Raw genomic sequence first — 18,502 nt, 5'->3', positions numbered from 1 at the left:
TACCAAAGCTTTAGGACACGGATGAAGGGAGGGAACAAGTCAGGTAACCTAAACGGAAGGCACCACTGCTTGCAAAACCTTTCTCCCAAAAATAGCCTCCGAAGAAGCAAAAGTAATGAATTTGTAAAATTTGGCAAACGTATACAGTGAAGACGAAGTCGCTGCCTTACAAATCTGTTCAACAGAAGCCTCATTCTTGGAAGCCCATGTGGAAGCCACAGCTCTAGTAGAGTGAGCTGTAATTCGTTCAGGAGGCTGCCTTCCAGCAGTCTCATAAGCCAACCGGATGATGCTTTTCAGCCAGAAAGACAGAGAGGTCGCAGTCGCCTTTTGACTTCTCCTCTTGCCAGAATAGACGACAAACAAGGACAATGTTTGTCTGAAGTCTTTAGTTGCTTTTAGATAAAACTTTAAAGCACGAACCCCATCAAGATGGTGTAACAGACGTTCCTTGTTAGAAACTGGATTAGGACACAGAGAAGGAACAACTATTTCCTGGTTGATATTCTTATTGGAAACCACTTTTGGAAGAAAACCAGGTTTGGTACGTAAAACGACCTTATCTGTATGAAACACCAGATAGGGTGAATTACACTGCAAAGCAGACAATTCAGAAACTCTTCTCGCAGAAGAAATAGCTTAAAAAAAAAAAAAAAAAAAAAAAAAAAAAACTTTCCAAGATAGTAACTTAATATCTATGGAATGTAGAGGTTCAAACGGAACCCCTTGAAGAACTGAAAGAACTAAATTTAGACTCCATGGAGGAGCCACAGGTCTGTAGACAGGCTTGATTCTGACTAAAGCCTGTACAAACCCTGAATATCTGGCATGGCTGCCAGACGCTTGTGTAACCAAACAGACAGAGCAGATATCTGTCCCTTAAAAGAACTAGCTGACAGACCTTTCTCCAATCCTTCTTGGAGAAAAGATAGTATCCTTGGAATCCTAATCTTACTCCATGAGTAACCCTTGGATTCGCACCAGCAAAGATATTTCCGCCATATCTTATGGTAAATTTTCCTGGTGACATATTCACCAGGTCTGCATACCAAGTCCTGCGTGGCCACGCAGGAGCTATTAGAATTATCGAAGCCTTCTCCTGCTTGATCCTGGCTACTAGCCGGGGGAGAAGGGGAAATGGTGGAAGACATAAGCTAGATTGAACAACCAAGGCGCTACTAAGGTATCTACCAATGTCGCCTTGGGATCCCTGGACCTGGACCCGTAACGCGTAGCTTTGAAGTTATGACGTGACGCCATCAGATCCAGATCTGTAATGCCCCATAGCTGGGTCAGCTGAGCAAAAAACCTCCGGGTGGAGTTCCCACTCCCCCGGATGGAAAGTCTGAAGACTCAGATAATCCGCTTCCCAGTTGTCCACTCCTGAGATGTGAATTTCTGATAGATGTCAGGAGTGATCCTCTGCCCATTTGATGATCTTGGATACCTCCCTCATCGCCAGGGAACTCCTTGTTCCCCCCTGATGATTGATGTACGCAACAGTCGTCAAGTTGTCCGACTGAAAACTGATGAATTTGGCCTCCGCTAGTTGAGGCCATGCCTGGAGCGCATTGAATATCGCTCTCAATTCCAAAATGTTTATCGGGAGAAGAAATATATCCGCCACCCTCTTAGGTATCGGAAACGCATCAGTGTGTACTGGGACCTCTAAGAATTTATCCATTTTACACAATTTGTCTGGGACCACCAAAGGGTCACAATCATCAAGAGTAGCCAGGACCTCCTTAAGTAGAGCACGGAGGTGTTCTAGCTTAAATTTAAATGCTATGGTATCAGGCTCTGCCTGCTGAGAAACTTTTCCTGTGTCAGAAATTTCTCCCTCAGACAAGCCCTCCCTCACCGCCAAGTCAGATTGATGTGAGGGCACTACAGATAAATTATCCTCTGCGTCTACTTGCTCATTTTCTGTATTTAAAACTGAGCAATCACGCTTCCTAGGAAAGCTGGCAGTTTGGATAAAAATGCTGCGATAGAATTATCCATTACTGCTGCTAACTGTTGCATAGTAATCGCAATTGGTGCGCTAGATGTACTGGGCATAGCTGGTGTTGACACAGAAGGAGAGGAAAGCAAGCTATTTTCACTACCTTCAGCTAAAGAATCATCTTGGGCTATATTTTTAAGCGTGATTGTACTGTCCTTAAGCTGTTTGGACGCTATGGCACACTTCACACATAAATTTAATGGAACCACCTTGGCCTTTGGACATACAGAACATAGGCTATCTGAAGACTCAGACATGTTTAACAGACTTAAACAGAACTATAATGCAATAAAAATTATTTTTGACAAAAACGTTACTGTCTCTTTAAATAATAAAAAAGCACACTTTTTTTACTGAAATATCAAAAAACCATGAAATAAACATCCGATTTTAATGAAATTTTCACCACAGAGTCTTAATGCTTTGAAAAGATTGCACACAAATTTTCAGATCAATTAACCCCTTAATGCCCAAACCGGAGTTAATAACAGTTATTAACCAGTTAACACACTACAGTACTAGCAACAGCTTTCACTGTAGCCTTTTACCTTCATTAGGGATTATTTTAGCAGGAAATAAGCCTCCCTGGAGTCTTTTATGATGCCTCTTGACTCCCCATATGAAGCTGCATGGATTGCCTAGGCAAAAACAACTGCACAATTTTAGGCCTAAAAATGAGGCCTCCTCCCTCTTCATTCTAGAGTGGAGGGGCCTTTCTGACTAGATTTAGGTGTCCAAATAAGTGCCAGGCCGAAATTAAACCACAAAAGTGTTTTAAAGTCTGAAAAAACACCTTATTTATAGTGAAAAACATGCTAAAAAGCAATCGATTTTAAAGCCCACAATAGTGTCAACCAGCATAGAGCCCTAAACATAAGCCATCATTTTATACAGAGTCTATTAGAAAAAAAAATGGCTTAGCAATTCCAGAGGGAATTTCTGACAGTCTTCTAGCATTACATGGTCTTGTTAGAAACATGACTGATCATACCTGAAGCAGTTAAGCCTGCAAACTGTTCCCCCCAACTGATGTTCTCTGGTTAACAGTCCTGCGTGGGAACAGCAATGGATTTTAGTTACTGGTGCTAAAATCATACTCCTCTCAACAGAAATCTTCATCACTTTCTGCTGTAGAGTAAATAGTACAAACCGGCACTATTTTAAAATAACTAACTCTTGATAGAAGAAATGAAAAACTACAACTAACACCACATACTCTTTACCACCCCCGTGGAGATGCTACTTGTTCAGAGCGGCAAAGAGAATGACTGGGGGGGCGGAGCCTGAGGGGAGCTATATGGACAGCTCTGCTGTGTGCTCTCTTTGCCACTTCCTGTAGGGGAAGAGAATATCCCACAAGTAAGGATGAAGCCGTGGACCGGATACACCAATGTAGGAGAAATCAAGTACGATTTGCTTCACCACCTCCATAGGAGGCAAAGTTTTTAAAACTAAGGTATGACTGAGGTGCGAGGTGTATTTATAGGCATTTTGAGGTTTGAGAAACTTTGCCCCCTCCTGGTAGGAATGTATATCCCATATGTTACTAGCTCATGGACTCTTGCCACTTACATGAAAGAAATATCGGCACTGATTAGCTCCTCTAAAATTACTTAGCAACGTCATAGCATTAAGCAAAGTCCGTAGGACGATTGATTTAGTATACCAGTCTATTGGCAAACTGTTAGCTAGGCTTGAAATATATCGGCCCGTACTAGATATTATATCGATATATACAGAATAGCCTGAGACTGTAAAACATTGTACAAAAATGCTATGATATGAATGGTGTAAGATGAATGTTTTTGGCATCTATTTTTATGCTAAGAGATTAAGAATGAGTATAGAGAGTTGGGCGGAGCCTGTAAACATAGCTGTGATAGGTGCTTGAAAGATATCAGCACTAATCTCCTTCTCTCATACGTCTCTTCATAATGTTGATACTTTGTTACCACATGAAAGTCGTGGGATACCCCTTAATATAATGCATGGTTACATTGGCAGTTTGATCACTTTAAGTAGGGCCTACACAAGATGTGAAACAAAGTTGCTCTAAGTGCTTAAAACTATGGAAACAAATGTGCATGCATGATGTATGAAGCCCAGATGTGGTGACACTCTAATGAGTGTATTCATTTAATTGCTAAGTAATTAAGAATGAGTGTGCGAAACGTTTATATGGGTGCTCTATACTGAGTTGTTATAACTGACACTAGGAGTGGAATAGCACCTAGATGAATACATTTGATATTAGGTGAAACCTCACCACTTACAACTATAATAGTGTCCCTGTATTTAGACACTAATACGACACAAGCCCTTGGTCACATTTTTAACTGTCCTTTGAATTTCACTCCCTTGTATATATCTGACAAGCGACTATGCAGGAGGGTATTGAGGAATTTAACCCTCCTATCAGACAATAAGGAATTGTAACACACTCTTTTCTTCTCTTTTTTATGGTTGTCAATAAAGGTATCATTTCATTTTCTTTCTCTCAATACTACACACCCACTTTATTGTTAAGCACGTGTTATCGCATCACACACATACTTATGTATATACAAGTATATGTGAGTGTGCTGCGTCCTGTCAGTACGTGTTATCACATCACACACATACTTATGTATATACAAGTATATGCGAGTGTGCTGCGTCCTGTCAGTACGTGTTATCACATCACACACATACTTATGTATATACAAGTATATGCGAGTGTGCTGCGTCCTGTCAGTACGTGTTATCACATCACACACATACTTATGTATATACAAGTATATGTGAGTGTGCTGCGTCCTGTCAGTACGTGTTATCACATCACACACATACTTATGTATATACAAGTATATGTGAGTGTGTTGCATCCTGTCAGTACGTGTTATCACATCACACACATACTTATGTATATACAAGTATATGTGAGTGTGCTGCGTCCTGTCAGTACGTGTTATCACATCACACACATACTTATGTATATACAAGTATATGCGAGTGTGCTGCGTCCTGTCAGTACGTGTTATCACATCACACACATACTTATGTATATACAAGTATATGCGAGTGTGCTGCGTCCTGTCAGTACGTGTTATCACATCACACACATACTTATGTATATACAAGTATATGCGAGTGTGCTGCGTCCTGTCAGTACGTGTTATCACATCACACACATACTTATGTATATACAAGTATATGCGAGTGTGCTGCGTCCTGTCAGTACGTGTTATCACATCACACACATACTTATGTATATACAAGTATATGCGAGTGTGCTGCGTCCTGTCAGTACGTGTTATCACATCACACACATACTTATGTATATACAAGTATATGCGAGTGTGTTGCATCCTGTCAGTACGTGTTATCACATCACACACATACTTATGTATATACAAGTATATGCGAGTGTGCTGCGTCCTGTCAGTACGTGTTATCACATCACACACATACTTATGTATATACCAGACATCTTGTACCCTATACAGTATGTATCTTTACCACCTTGACTGGCAGCCTGTTTCATGAAAGAAACCTTGTTTCTCTATAAAAGTGCTTCAACATATTACTCCGGAACCTACTAACCCAAAGTTGAAATCATGACCCCTTGTTCTGAAGTTGTTCCTACCTGGTGTGTCACTTTATTTACATTGTGAAAGAGATCATTTGAGAGGTATGCTAACGCTGCTACAGAAGCAAGCTCTCAAGCATCTGTAACCATAACTGTGTGTCTAGGAACCACACTAGGCATGTCCTGTTACATGTGCGGGTAAAGCTGCCCGTGCAGTCTAGCAATATGCTGCAGGTTTGCTACAATTGATCATTACATGCAGAAGAGACTCACGCACTCGGTTGGCAGTGGGACTGGTGCTGTGTTAACTCGAGTTTCCAGCTCCTCTATGAGTTTCAGCTTCCACTTGCGCCGCTGAACCTTTAAAGAAAGACATTGGAGTTATTAATGTATATTTACTGCAGGGCAAGTGGATATATGGGCACTGAATGTCTCTGTGCTTATTATTGGAGTATAAATATTGGTTTATAGCTACTGAAAGCTGCCCCAACATGCTGGTGACCATCACTACTATATGTATAAACCATCATGAGATATGCATGGTACTGGTATCTGCCCCTGGTGTCACACATGGTTTATGTTTCCTTGTTACCGTAGACAAGCCTTGGTGACCATCACTACTATATGTACAAACCATCCTGAGATATGCATTGTACTGGTATCTGCCCCTGGCATCACACATGGTTTATGTTTCCTTGTTACCGTAGACAAGCCTTGGTGACCATCACTACTATATGTACAAACCAACCTGAGATATGCATCATACTGGTATCTGCCCCTGGTGTTACACATGGTTTATGTTTCCTTGTGACTGTAGACAAGCCTTGGTGACCATCACTACTATATGTACAAACCAACCTGAGATATGCATCATACTGGTATCTGCCCCTGGTGTTACACATGGTTTATGTTTCCTTGTGACTGTAGACAAGCCTTGGTGACCATCACTACTATATGTACAAACCAACCTGAGATATGCATCATACTGGTATCTGCCCCTGGTGTTACACATGGTTTATGTTTCCTTGTGACTGTAGACAAGCCTTGGTGACCATCACTACTATATGTACAAACCAACCTGAGATATGCATCATACTGGTATCTGCCCCTGGTGTCACACATGGTTTATGTTTCCTTGTGCCTGTAGACAAGCCTTGGTGACCATCACTACTATATGTACAAACCAACCTGAGATATGCATCATACTGGTATCTGCCCCTGGTGTCACACATGGTTTATGTTTCCTTGTGCCTGTAGACAAGCCTTGGTGACCATCACTACTATATGTATAAACCATCCTGAGATATGCATTGTCCTGGTATCTGCCCCTGGCATCACACATGGTTTATGTTTCCTTGTGCCTGTAGACAAGCCTTGGTGACCATCACTACTATATGTACAAACCATCCTGAGATATGCATTGTCCTGGTATCTGCCCCTGGCATCACACATGGTTTATGGTTCCTTGTTACCGTAGACAAGCCTTGGTGACCATCACTACTATATGTACAAACCAACCTGAGATATGCATTGTACTGGTATCTGCCCCTGGTGTCACACATGGTTTATGTTTCCTTGTTACCGTAGACAAGCCTTGGTGACCATCACTACTATATGTACAAACCAACCTGAGATATGCATCATACTGGTATCTGCCCCTGGCATCACACATGGTTTATGTTTCCTTGTGACTGTAGACAAGCCTTGGTGACCATCACTACTATATGTACAAACCAACCTGAGATATGCATCATACTGGTATCTGCCCCTGGTGTTACACATGGTTTATGTTTCCTTGTGACTGTAGACAAGCCTTGGTGACCATCACTACTATATGTACAAACCAACCTGAGATATGCATCATACTGGTATCTGCCCCTGGTGTTACACATGGTTTATGTTTCCTTGTGACTGTAGACAAGCCTTGGTGACCATCACTACTATATGTACAAACCAACCTGAGATATGCATCATACTGGTATCTGCCCCTGGTGTCACACATGGTTTATGTTTCCTTGTGACTGTAGACAAGCCTTGGTGACCATCACTACTATATGTACAAACCAACCTGAGATATGCATCATACTGGTATCTGCCCCTGGTGTCACACATGGTTTATGTTTCCTTGTTACCGTAGACAAGCCTTGGTGACCATCACTACTATATGTACAAACCAACCTGAGATATGCATCATACTGGTATCTGCCCCTGGTGTCACACATGGTTTATGTTTCCTTGTGCCTGTAGACAAGCCTTGGTGACCATCACTACTATATGTACAAACCAACCTGAGATATGCATTGTACTGGTATCTGCCCCTGGTGTCACACATGGTTTATGTTTCCTTGTTACCGTAGACAAGCCTTGGTGACCATCACTACTATATGTACAAACCAACCTGAGATATGCATTGTACTGGTATCTGCCCCTGGTGTCACATATGGTTTATGGTTCCTTGTTACCGTAGACAAGCCTTGGTGACCATCACTACTATATGTACAAACCAACCTGAGATATGCATTGTACTGGTATCTGCCCCTGGTGTCACACATGGTTTAGGTTTCCTTGTTACCGTAGACAAGCCTTGGTGACCATCACTACTATATGTACAAACCAACCTGAGATATGCATGGTACTGGTATCTGCCCCTGGTGTCACACATGGTTTATGTTTCCTTGTTACCGTAGACAAGCCTTGGTGACCATCACTACTATATGTACAAACCATCCTGAGATATGCATTGTACTGGTATCTGCCCCTGGCATCACACATGGTTTATGTTTCCTTGTGACTGTAGACAAGCCTTGGTGACCATCACTACTATATGTACAAACCAACCTGAGATATGCATTGTACTGGTATCTGCCCCTGGCATCACACATGGTTTATGGTTCCTTGTGACTGTAGACAAGCCTTGGTGACCATCACTACTATATGTACAAACCAACCTGAGATATGCATTGTACTGGTATCTGCCCCTGGCATCACACATGGTTTATGGTTCCTTGTGACTGTAGACAAGCCTTGGTGACCATCACTACTATATGTACAAACCAACCTGAGATATGCATTGTACTGGTATCTGCCCCTGGTGTCACACATGGTTTATGTTTCCTTGTTACCGTAGACAAGCCTTGGTGACCATCACTACTATATGTACAAACCAACCTGAGATATGCATCATACTGGTATCTGCCCCTGGTGTCACACATGGTTTATGTTTCCTTGTGACTGTAGACAAGCCTTGGTGACCACCACTACTATATGTACAAACCAACCTGAGATATGCATTGTACTGGTATCTGCCCCTGGCATCACACATGGTTTATGTTTCCTTGTGACTGTAGACAAGCCTTGGTGACCATCACTACTATATGTACAAACCATCCTGAGATATGCATTGTACTGGTATCTGCCCCTGGCATCACACATGGTTTATGTTTCCTTGTGACTGTAGACAAGCCTTGGTGACCATCACTACTATATGTACAAACCAACCTGAGATATGCATTGTACTGGTACCTGGTGTCACATATGGTTTATGGTTCCTTGTGACTGTAGACAAGCCTTGGTGACCATCACTACTATATGTACAAACCAACCTGAGATATGCATTGTCCTGGTATCTGCCCCTGGCATCACACATGGTTTATGTTTCCTTGTGACTGTAGACAAGCCTTGGTGACCATCACTACTATATGTACAAACCAACCTGAGATATGCATCATACTGGTATCTGCCCCTGGCATCACACATGGTTTATGGTTCCTTGTGACTGTAGACAAGCCTTGGTGACCATCACTACTATATGTACAAACCAACCTGAGATATGCATCATACTGGTATCTGCCCCTGGTGTTACACATGGTTTATGGTTCCTTGTTACCATAGACAAGCCTTGGTGACCATCACTACTATATGTACAAACCAACCTGAGATATGCATCATACTGGTATCTGCCCCTGGTGTCACACATGGTTTATGGTTCCTTGTGACTGTAGACAAGCCTTGGTGACCATCACTACTATATGTACAAACCAACCTGAGATATGCATCATACTGGTATCTGCCCCTGGTGTCACACATGGTTTATGTTTCCTTGTGCCTGTAGACAAGCCTTGGTGACCATCACTACTATATGTACAAACCAACCTGAGATATGCATGGTACTGGTATCTGCCCCTGGCATCACACATGGTTTATGGTTCCTTGTTACCATAGACAAGCCTTGGTGACCATCACTACTATATGTACAAACCAACCTGAGATATGCATGGTACTGGTATCTGCCCCTGGCATCACACATGGTTTATGTTTCCTTGTGACTGTAGACAAGCCTTGGTGACCATCACTACTATATGTACAAACCAACCTGAGATATGCATTGTACTGGTATCTGCCCCTGGTGTCACACATGGTTTATGTTTCCTTGTTACCGTAGACAAGCCTTGGTGACCATCACTACTATATGTACAAACCAACCTGAGATATGCATCATACTGGTATCTGCCCCTGGCATCACACATGGTTTATGGTTCCTTGTGACTGTAGACAAGCCTTGGTGACCATCACTACTATATGTACAAACCAACCTGAGATATGCATCATACTGGTATCTGCCCCTGGCATCACACATGGTTTATGGTTCCTTGTGCCTGTAGACAAGCCTTGGTGACCATCACTACTATATGTACAAACCAACCTGAGATATGCATTGTACTGGTATCTGCCCCTGGCATCACACATGGTTTATGTTTCCTTGTGACTGTAGACAAGCCTTGGTGACCATCACTACTATATGTACAAACCAACCTGAGATATGCATCATACTGGTATCTGCCCCTGGTGTCACACATGGTTTATGTTTCCTTGTGCCTGTAGACAAGCCTTGGTGACCATCACTACTATATGTACAAACCAACCTGAGATATGCATGGTACTGGTATCTGCCCCTGGTGTCACACATGGTTTATGTTTCCTTGTGACTGTAGACAAGCCTTGGTGACCATCACTACTATATGTACAAACCATCCTGAGATATGCATCATACTGGTATCTGCCCCTGGTGTCACACATGGTTTATGGTTCCTTGTGCCTGTAGACAAGCCTTGGTGACCATCACTACTATATGTACAAACCAACCTGAGATATGCATTGTACTGGTATCTGCCCCTGGTGTCACACATGGTTTATGGTTCCTTGTTACCGTAGACAAGCCTTGGTGACCATCACTACTATATGTATAAACCATCATGAGATATGCATGGTACTGGTATCTGCCCCTGGTGTCACACATGGTTTATGGTTCCTTGTGACTGTAGACAAGCCTTGGTGACCATCACTACTATATGTACAAACCAACCTGAGATATGCATCATACTGGTATCTGCCCCTGGTGTCACACATGGTTTATGGTTCCTTGTGACTGTAGACAAGCCTTGGTGACCATCACTACTATATGTACAACTACAAACCAACCTGAGATATGCATTGTACTGGTATCTGCCCCTGGCATCACACATGGTTTATGGTTCCTTGTGATAATAGACAAGCCTTGGTGACCATCACTACTATATGTACAAACCATCCTGAGATATGCATTGTACTGGTATCTGCCCCTGGTGTTACACATGGTTTATGGTTCCTTGTTACCGTAGACAAGCCTTGGTGACCATCACTACTATATGTATAAACCATCATGAGATATGCATGGTACTGGTATCTGCCCCTGGCATCACACATGGTTTATGGTTCCTTGTTACCGTAGACAAGCCTTGGTGACCATCACTACTATATGTACAAACCATCCTGAGATATGCATTGTACTGGTATCTGCCCCTGGTGTCACACATGGTTTATGGTTCCTTGTGACTGTAGACAAGCCTTGGTGACCATCACTACTATATGTACAAACCAACCTGAGATATGCATCATACTGGTATCTGCCCCTGGCATCACACATGGTTTATGTTTCCTTGTGACTGTAGACAAGCCTTGGTGACCATCACTACTATATGTACAAACCATCCTGAGATATGCATTGTACTGGTATCTGCCCCTGGCATCACACATGGTTTATGGTTCCTTGTGATAAAAGACAAGCCTTGGTGACCATCACTACTATATGTACAAACCAACCTGAGATATGCATCATACTGGTATCTGCCCCTGGCATCACACATGGTTTATGTTTCCTTGTGACTGTAGACAAGCCTTGGTGACCATCACTACTATATGTACAAACCAACCTGAGATATGCATCATACTGGTATCTGCCCCTGGTGTCACACATGGTTTATGTTTCCTTGTGACTGTAGACAAGCCTTGGTGACCATCACTACTATATGTACAAACCATCCTGAGATATGCATTGTCCTGGTATCTGCCCCTGGCATCACACATGGTTTATGTTTCCTTGTGACTGTAGACAAGCCTTGGTGACCATCACTACTATATGTACAAACCAACCTGAGATATGCATTGTACTGGTATCTGCCCCTGGCATCACACATGGTTTATGGTTCCTTGTGACTGTAGACAAGCCTTGGTGACCATCACTACTATATGTACAAACCATCCTGAGATATGCATTGTCCTGGTATCTGCCCCTGGCATCACACATGGTTTATGTTTCCTTGTGACTGTAGACAAGCCTTGGTGACCATCACTACTATATGTACAAACCAACCTGAGATATGCATTGTACTGGTACCTGGTGTCACATATGGTTTATGGTTCCTTGTGACTGTAGACAAGCCTTGGTGACCATCACTACTATATGTACAAACCAACCTGAGATATGCATTGTCCTGGTATCTGCCCCTGGCATCACACATGGTTTATGTTTCCTTGTGACTGTAGACAAGCCTTGGTGACCATCACTACTATATGTACAAACCATCCTGAGATATGCATTGTCCTGGTATCTGCCCCTGGCATCACACATGGTTTATGGTTCCTTGTGACTGTAGACAAGCCTTGGTGACCATCACTACTATATGTACAAACCAACCTGAGATATGCATTGTACTGGTATCTGCCCCTGGCATCACACATGGTTTATGGTTCCTTGTGACTGTAGACAAGCCTTGGTGACCATCACTACTATATGTACAAACCAACCTGAGATATGCATTGTACTGGTATCTGCCCCTGGCATCACACATGGTTTATGGTTCCTTGTGACTGTAGACAAGCCTTGGTGACCATCACTACTATATGTTCAAACCATCCTGAGATATGCATTGTACTGGTACCTGGTGTCACATATGGTTTATGGTTCCTTGTGACTGTAGACAAGTCGTACTGCAACAGGTCACACAGTATCTGATGGCGGAAGGTTCACAGGGTGTAGTCCCCCTCCCTGCTGCCTTCTCATATGCCCCTGGCTGTGTAGTGCAGTAGATTAAACAGAAGGTGTTGTCGATGTGATCATATCCTTCTCAACATGATCCTATAGAGCATCCTCATGTCTTGTTATTAGCGCCATAATAGGCGCATGGCATCTTCATATATGTGCTGTCATACATGTCACTGCATCTCTGTCACCTCATTATGGTTAGATGAGTTAGAGTGTGTAGCAAAAAAAACAAAGTGCTTACTCCTGGTTCATATAAAGAAAGATTCAAATAGACAGAGAAAATGTTTTAGTAGATAAGTATTGTATAAACGAACTTGTTGCTCAACATGAAACAGCTAATTATTTTTGCTCAGCTCTTGAACTGATGAGCCTTGCTCCCTTGTTCCAACCTTTAGGATACTATCCAGGCAAGGACTGCCTTGCAGGACATCCACCTCTCCAGGACATCACGACGGGGATTCGTATACACAGCCAGCTGGTTTGCTGTTTAGAATACCAGCCTGCCTCTAACAGGCACAAGAGAGTGCCTTCACGTTTGTGAGTATCCTGTGTCTTGTCCAGATTTACGTCTTGGTATCTATTGATCTACACATGTGGCGCCTCTGTTTCTGTTTTTTACAGTTGTCCATATAAGAAAATTACATCACTTGTGAAGTGAAGACCGAGAGCTGCCTTCTCCACTTTTCCCTTTCTCAGACGGACTTATTTTGGGACTTTTTATTTGCACCGTTTATATTGGACATCTTCCAGTGTAACGTGTGTATTTTTACATATATACATTTGTATTTTCATTTTTTTTATTTACATATCATAATAATTGTTTAATTAAGTTTATATTTGATTTCAACAATTTATATATTAATTCTATAGTAATTTTGTATTTTAGTTATGTTTTTATTTTTATATGGGTTTATTATCATACATTTACACTAGGGCCACCCACACCACCTGTTAAGTAAGCGCCTCCTATAGGTTATCTGTGACACTTAGTCACAGAGTTTCCAGTTTGTAAGATTCAAATAGAAATGAAGTTGATAATAAAGGAAAATTCACAAAAATATCTATTCATACCTTATCTTTATTGGATCACTATACAATCATACTAGTTTAAAAACACTTAAACTCTCTAGAGTGCAATATAACATCTGAACTGTGTGTTTCATTGTGAGGCACCTGATAAATGTATTTCTTTTTTGACACAATGAGTCCACGGATCATCTTAATTACTAATGGGATATTCACCTCCTGGTCAGCAGGAGGCGGCAAAGAGCACCACAGCAGAGCTGTTAAATAGCTCCTTCCTTCCCTCCCACTCCAGCCATTCAACCGAAGTTAAAGGATTACTTTCTGTTATAATTTTAAAGCTAAACAACTAACATATTAAAGTTAATAAACATTAATTAAAACCTACTGACCTATATTTTCTCCAAAACGAAGTTTCATAACGTTCTAAAAGTTATATCTTTTATTCACCGATGATGTCACGTTATCCTGCCCACCATTTTCAGCACTGCATGTTGAAAATACTTAAACCAATAACTTTGTGTTTAAAGCGCCATTTTGAAACCTAGGTATTGTAAACGGATTGGTACAGAGCAAAGGATACCCACGGAGTGGGTTTGGAAAACAATTAAATTTGCAGACAAGATTTCTGATATACGGTAGAGATATGTTAATGAAATGCTATTGATAAAAAGCGTATTTGGGGTAGTTAGTTAGTAACAGGCATAGAAAATATTTACTTACAGTGGCCCTTTAAGGAAAGAAAGGAAACGCCAAGGTGCAGAGGTGTCTGAAGTTTAAAATACCCAACAACCGGTCTTACAAGAACAGGGCGGGCCATGGACTCATCGTGTCAAAAAAGAAATACATTTATCATCAGGTAAGCATAAATTTTCTTTTCTTTTTTATGACACGATGAGTCCACGGATCATCTTAATTACTAATGGGATTCAATACCCAAGCTAGAGTACACAGATGATATGGGAGGGACAAGACAGGGAACCTAAACGGAAGGCACCACTGCTTGAAGAACCGTTCTCCCAAAAACGGCCTCAGCTAAGGCAAAAGTGTCAAATTTGTAAAACTTTGAAAAAGTGTGAAGAGAGGACCAAGTTGCAGCCTTGCAAATCTGTTCTACAGAAGCTTCATTCTTGAATGCCAATGAGGAAGCAACAGCCCTCGTGGAATGAGCCGTAACTCTCTCTGGAGGCTGCTGTCCAGCAGTCTCATATACAAAACGTATGATACTCTACAGCCAAAAAACGAAGTAGCTGCAGCTTTCTGTCCCTTACGTTTTCCTGAGAAAACCACAAACAAAGAAGAAAACTGACGAAAGTACATAGTCGCCATCAGGTAAAACTTTAAAGCACAGACCACGTTCAAAATTGTGCAGAAGACGTTCCTTCTGAGAAGAAGGATTAGGACACAAGGAAGGAACAACAATCTCCTGATTAATGTTGCGATCAGTAACAACCTTAGGAAGAAATCCTAATTTAGTACGTAAAACTACCTTATCTGAATGAAATAAGGTAAGGGGACTCATACCAATGCCAAGAGTTCTGACACTCTACGAGCAGAAGAAATAGCAACAAGAAACAAAGCTTTCCAAGATAACAACTTAATATCTAAGGAATGCATAGGCTCAAACGGAGCCCCTTGAACTTTGAGAACTAAATTCAGACTCCATGGAGGAGTAACTGGTTTGAACACAGGCCTGATCCTGACCAAGGCCTGACAAAATGATTGCACATCTGGAACATCCGCCAGACGTTTGTGTAACAAAATATATAAGGCCCAGATTTGACCCTTTAGGGAACTAGTTGATAAGCCTTTCTCCAAACCTTCTTGGAGACAAAATTCTAGGGATCCTAACACTACGATTCACACCAAAAGAGATATTTATGCCATATCTTATGGCAAATCTTTCTAGTTACAGGCTTACGAGCCTGAATCATGGTCTCTATGACCGAGTCAGAAAAGACCCGCTTAGATAAAATTAAGCATTCAATCTCCAAGCAGTCAGCTTCAGAGAAACTAGATTTGGGTGAAGGAATGGCCCTTGAATTAGAAAGTCCTTCCTCAACGGAAGTCTCCAAGGTGGCAGAGATGACATGTCCACCAGATCTGCATACCAAATCCTGCGAGGCCAAGCAGGAGCAATGAGGATCACCAATGCCCTCTCCTGCTTGATTCGAGCAATGACCCGAGGAAGAAGCGCAAACAGAGGAAATAGGTATGCTAGAATGAAGGTCCAAGGAACTGCCAGAGCATCTATCAGTCCCACCTGAGAATCAGGCTGGAGAACACTTCCGGATGGAGTTCCCACTCCCCCGGATGAAAGGTCTGCCTGCTCAGGAAGTCCACCTCCCAGTTGTCCACCCCTGGGATGTGGGTCGCCGACAGGCAACAAGAATGTGGGCCTCCGCCCACTGAATTATTTTGGTTACCTCTGTCATCGCTAAGGAACTCCTCGTTACTCCCTGAAGATTGATGTAAGCCACTGAAGTTATGTTGTCCGACTGGAACCTGATAAACTGGACCAAGGCTAACTGGGGCCAGGCCAGAAGAGCCTTGAAGATAGCTCTCAGCTCCAGAATGTTTATAGGTAGAACAGACTCTGACTGAGTCCAAATTTCCTGAGCCTTTAGTGAGCCCCAGACTGCTTCCTATCCTATAAGGCTGGCATCTGTTGTCACAATCACCTAAGATGGTCTGCGAAAGTAGGTTCCCTGGGAGATATCCAGAGACAACCACTATTGAAGAGAATCCCTTGTCTCCTGCTCCAGTAGTATTCGAGGAGACAAGTCCGCATAATCTCCATTCCATTGCCTGAGCATGCTTAACCGAAGCACAGCAAACAGTGATCCCAAAACCTTTGTGAAAATTCTGGGAGCTGTGGCAAGACGAAAAAGAAGAGCCACAAACTGGAAGTGTTTGTCCAGAAAAGCAAACCTTAGGAACTTGTGATGATCCCTGTGAATGGGAACATGCAGGTACACATCCTTTGATCCAAGAGGGTCAATATATGACAACAGTGGATTTAAAGATAGAATGGAACAAATAGTTTCCATCTTGAAGGACGCTACTGTGAGAAATTTGTTTAGACTCTTGAGATCTAAAATTGGCCTGAAGGTTCCCTCTTTTTTGGGAACCATGAACAGATTGGAATAAAATCCCAGACCCTGTTCCTGTACCGGAACAGGAACAATCATTCCCAGGTTGGAAAGGTCTCTTACGCAGTGTAAGAATGCCTCTCTTTTTGTCTGGTCTGCAGACAATCCTGAAAGCAGAAACCTGCCTCTAGGAGGAAAACTTTTGAACTCTAACTTGTATCCCTGGGACACTATTTCTATTGCCCAGGGATCCTGAACATCTCTAACCCAAGCCTGAGCGAAGAAGGAAAGTCTGCCCCCTATAAGATCCGGTCCCGGATCGGGGGCATGCCCTTCATGCTGTCCTTGATTCAACAGCAGGCTTTTTGGATTGTTTTCCCTTATTCCAAGATTGATTGGGTTTCCATGCAGGCTTAGTCTGTTCCTGTTTGGAGGCAGTAGAGGAAGAATTTCCCTTGAAATTTCGAAAGGAACGAAAATTGCTGTGTCATCCTTTTTGTTTGTTTCTCTTATCCTGAGGGAGAAGGTGACCCTTACCTCCCGTGATGTCAGAGATAATCTCCGACAGGCCAGGTATAAAAACAAGGTCTTCCCCTTGTAAGGAATACCTAAAAATTATGAATGTATGTATGGTGTACTTGTAAAGTACGGCTAATCATCCGTAAGCGTCTCAAGGCACTGCTCATTCTCAGAAGGATGAAATGTTGAGTGAACCTCGCCGGGGATTGAACCTGCAACCCTTGGGTTGCTACAGAACTTAGCCACAGTGCCTTAGCATGCTGAGCTGTTAGGTACAGAAGCTTAGAGTTAGAGGACACATCCACAGACCAAGGCTTTAACCATAAGGCTCTGCGAGCTAGAATAGAGAAACCCAAAATCTTTGCTCCCAGTTTGATAACATGAAGGGAAGAATCCGTAATAAAGGAATTAGCCAGTTTAAGGGCTTTTATCCTATCCTGGATTTCATCCAAAGAAGTTTCTATCCTGATAACATCAGGCAACGCCTCAACCAATATGCCATCGCACTAGTGGCGGTAGCAATGCACACAGCTGGCTGCCATTGTAAGCCTTGGTGTTCAAAATTATTATTCTTTTTTTTTTTTGATTAACTACGACTGAGGAGTCACTGTTGTCCAATGTAGCTAAAACCTCCTTGAGTAACAGACAGAGGTGTTGTAGCTTAAACTTGAAAGATAGAACTTCAGCATCAGCAAGAGGAATTACACTGTCAGAAACCTCGCTTGCTGAATGTCTGTTTTTCCTCTAATGCTTTCCCTGCAGTTTTGGGAAAGCAGACAATGCATCAGAACACGAGAAGAGCGAAGTCTAGTAAAGTAACCCAAAATGAGTTAGAGAGGAAGCGCAGGGCACTGCATGTGAGGGCAATAAAATTTGGGACTCCTAAGGAGAAAATTGTGTATATTGAACATTGTAATTAAAATTCTGAACAACAT

The 18,502-nt window shown here is 42.3% G+C and overlaps 1 protein-coding gene across 2 annotated transcripts in view; it reads right to left on the bottom strand.

Moving 5' to 3' along the window:
- Positions 1-18,502, bottom strand: part of LOC128643001 (surfeit locus protein 1) — a 182,515-nt gene that overhangs the window by 126,886 nt on the left and 37,127 nt on the right. For both annotated transcript variants that reach the window (XM_053695921.1, XM_053695920.1), the window contains exon 4: positions 5,851-5,933. In XM_053695921.1, the coding sequence (XP_053551896.1) occupies positions 5,851-5,933 (83 nt within the window). The remainder of the gene's footprint in view (positions 1-5,850; positions 5,934-18,502) is intronic.

This window comes from Bombina bombina, chromosome 12 (genome assembly GCF_027579735.1).
Source record: "Bombina bombina isolate aBomBom1 chromosome 12, aBomBom1.pri, whole genome shotgun sequence".
In the NCBI taxonomy this organism is placed as follows: Eukaryota; Metazoa; Chordata; class Amphibia; order Anura; family Bombinatoridae; genus Bombina; species Bombina bombina.
The sequence above is the reverse complement of the archived record's forward strand: the minus strand, read 5'-3'. Positions and strand labels throughout refer to the sequence as shown.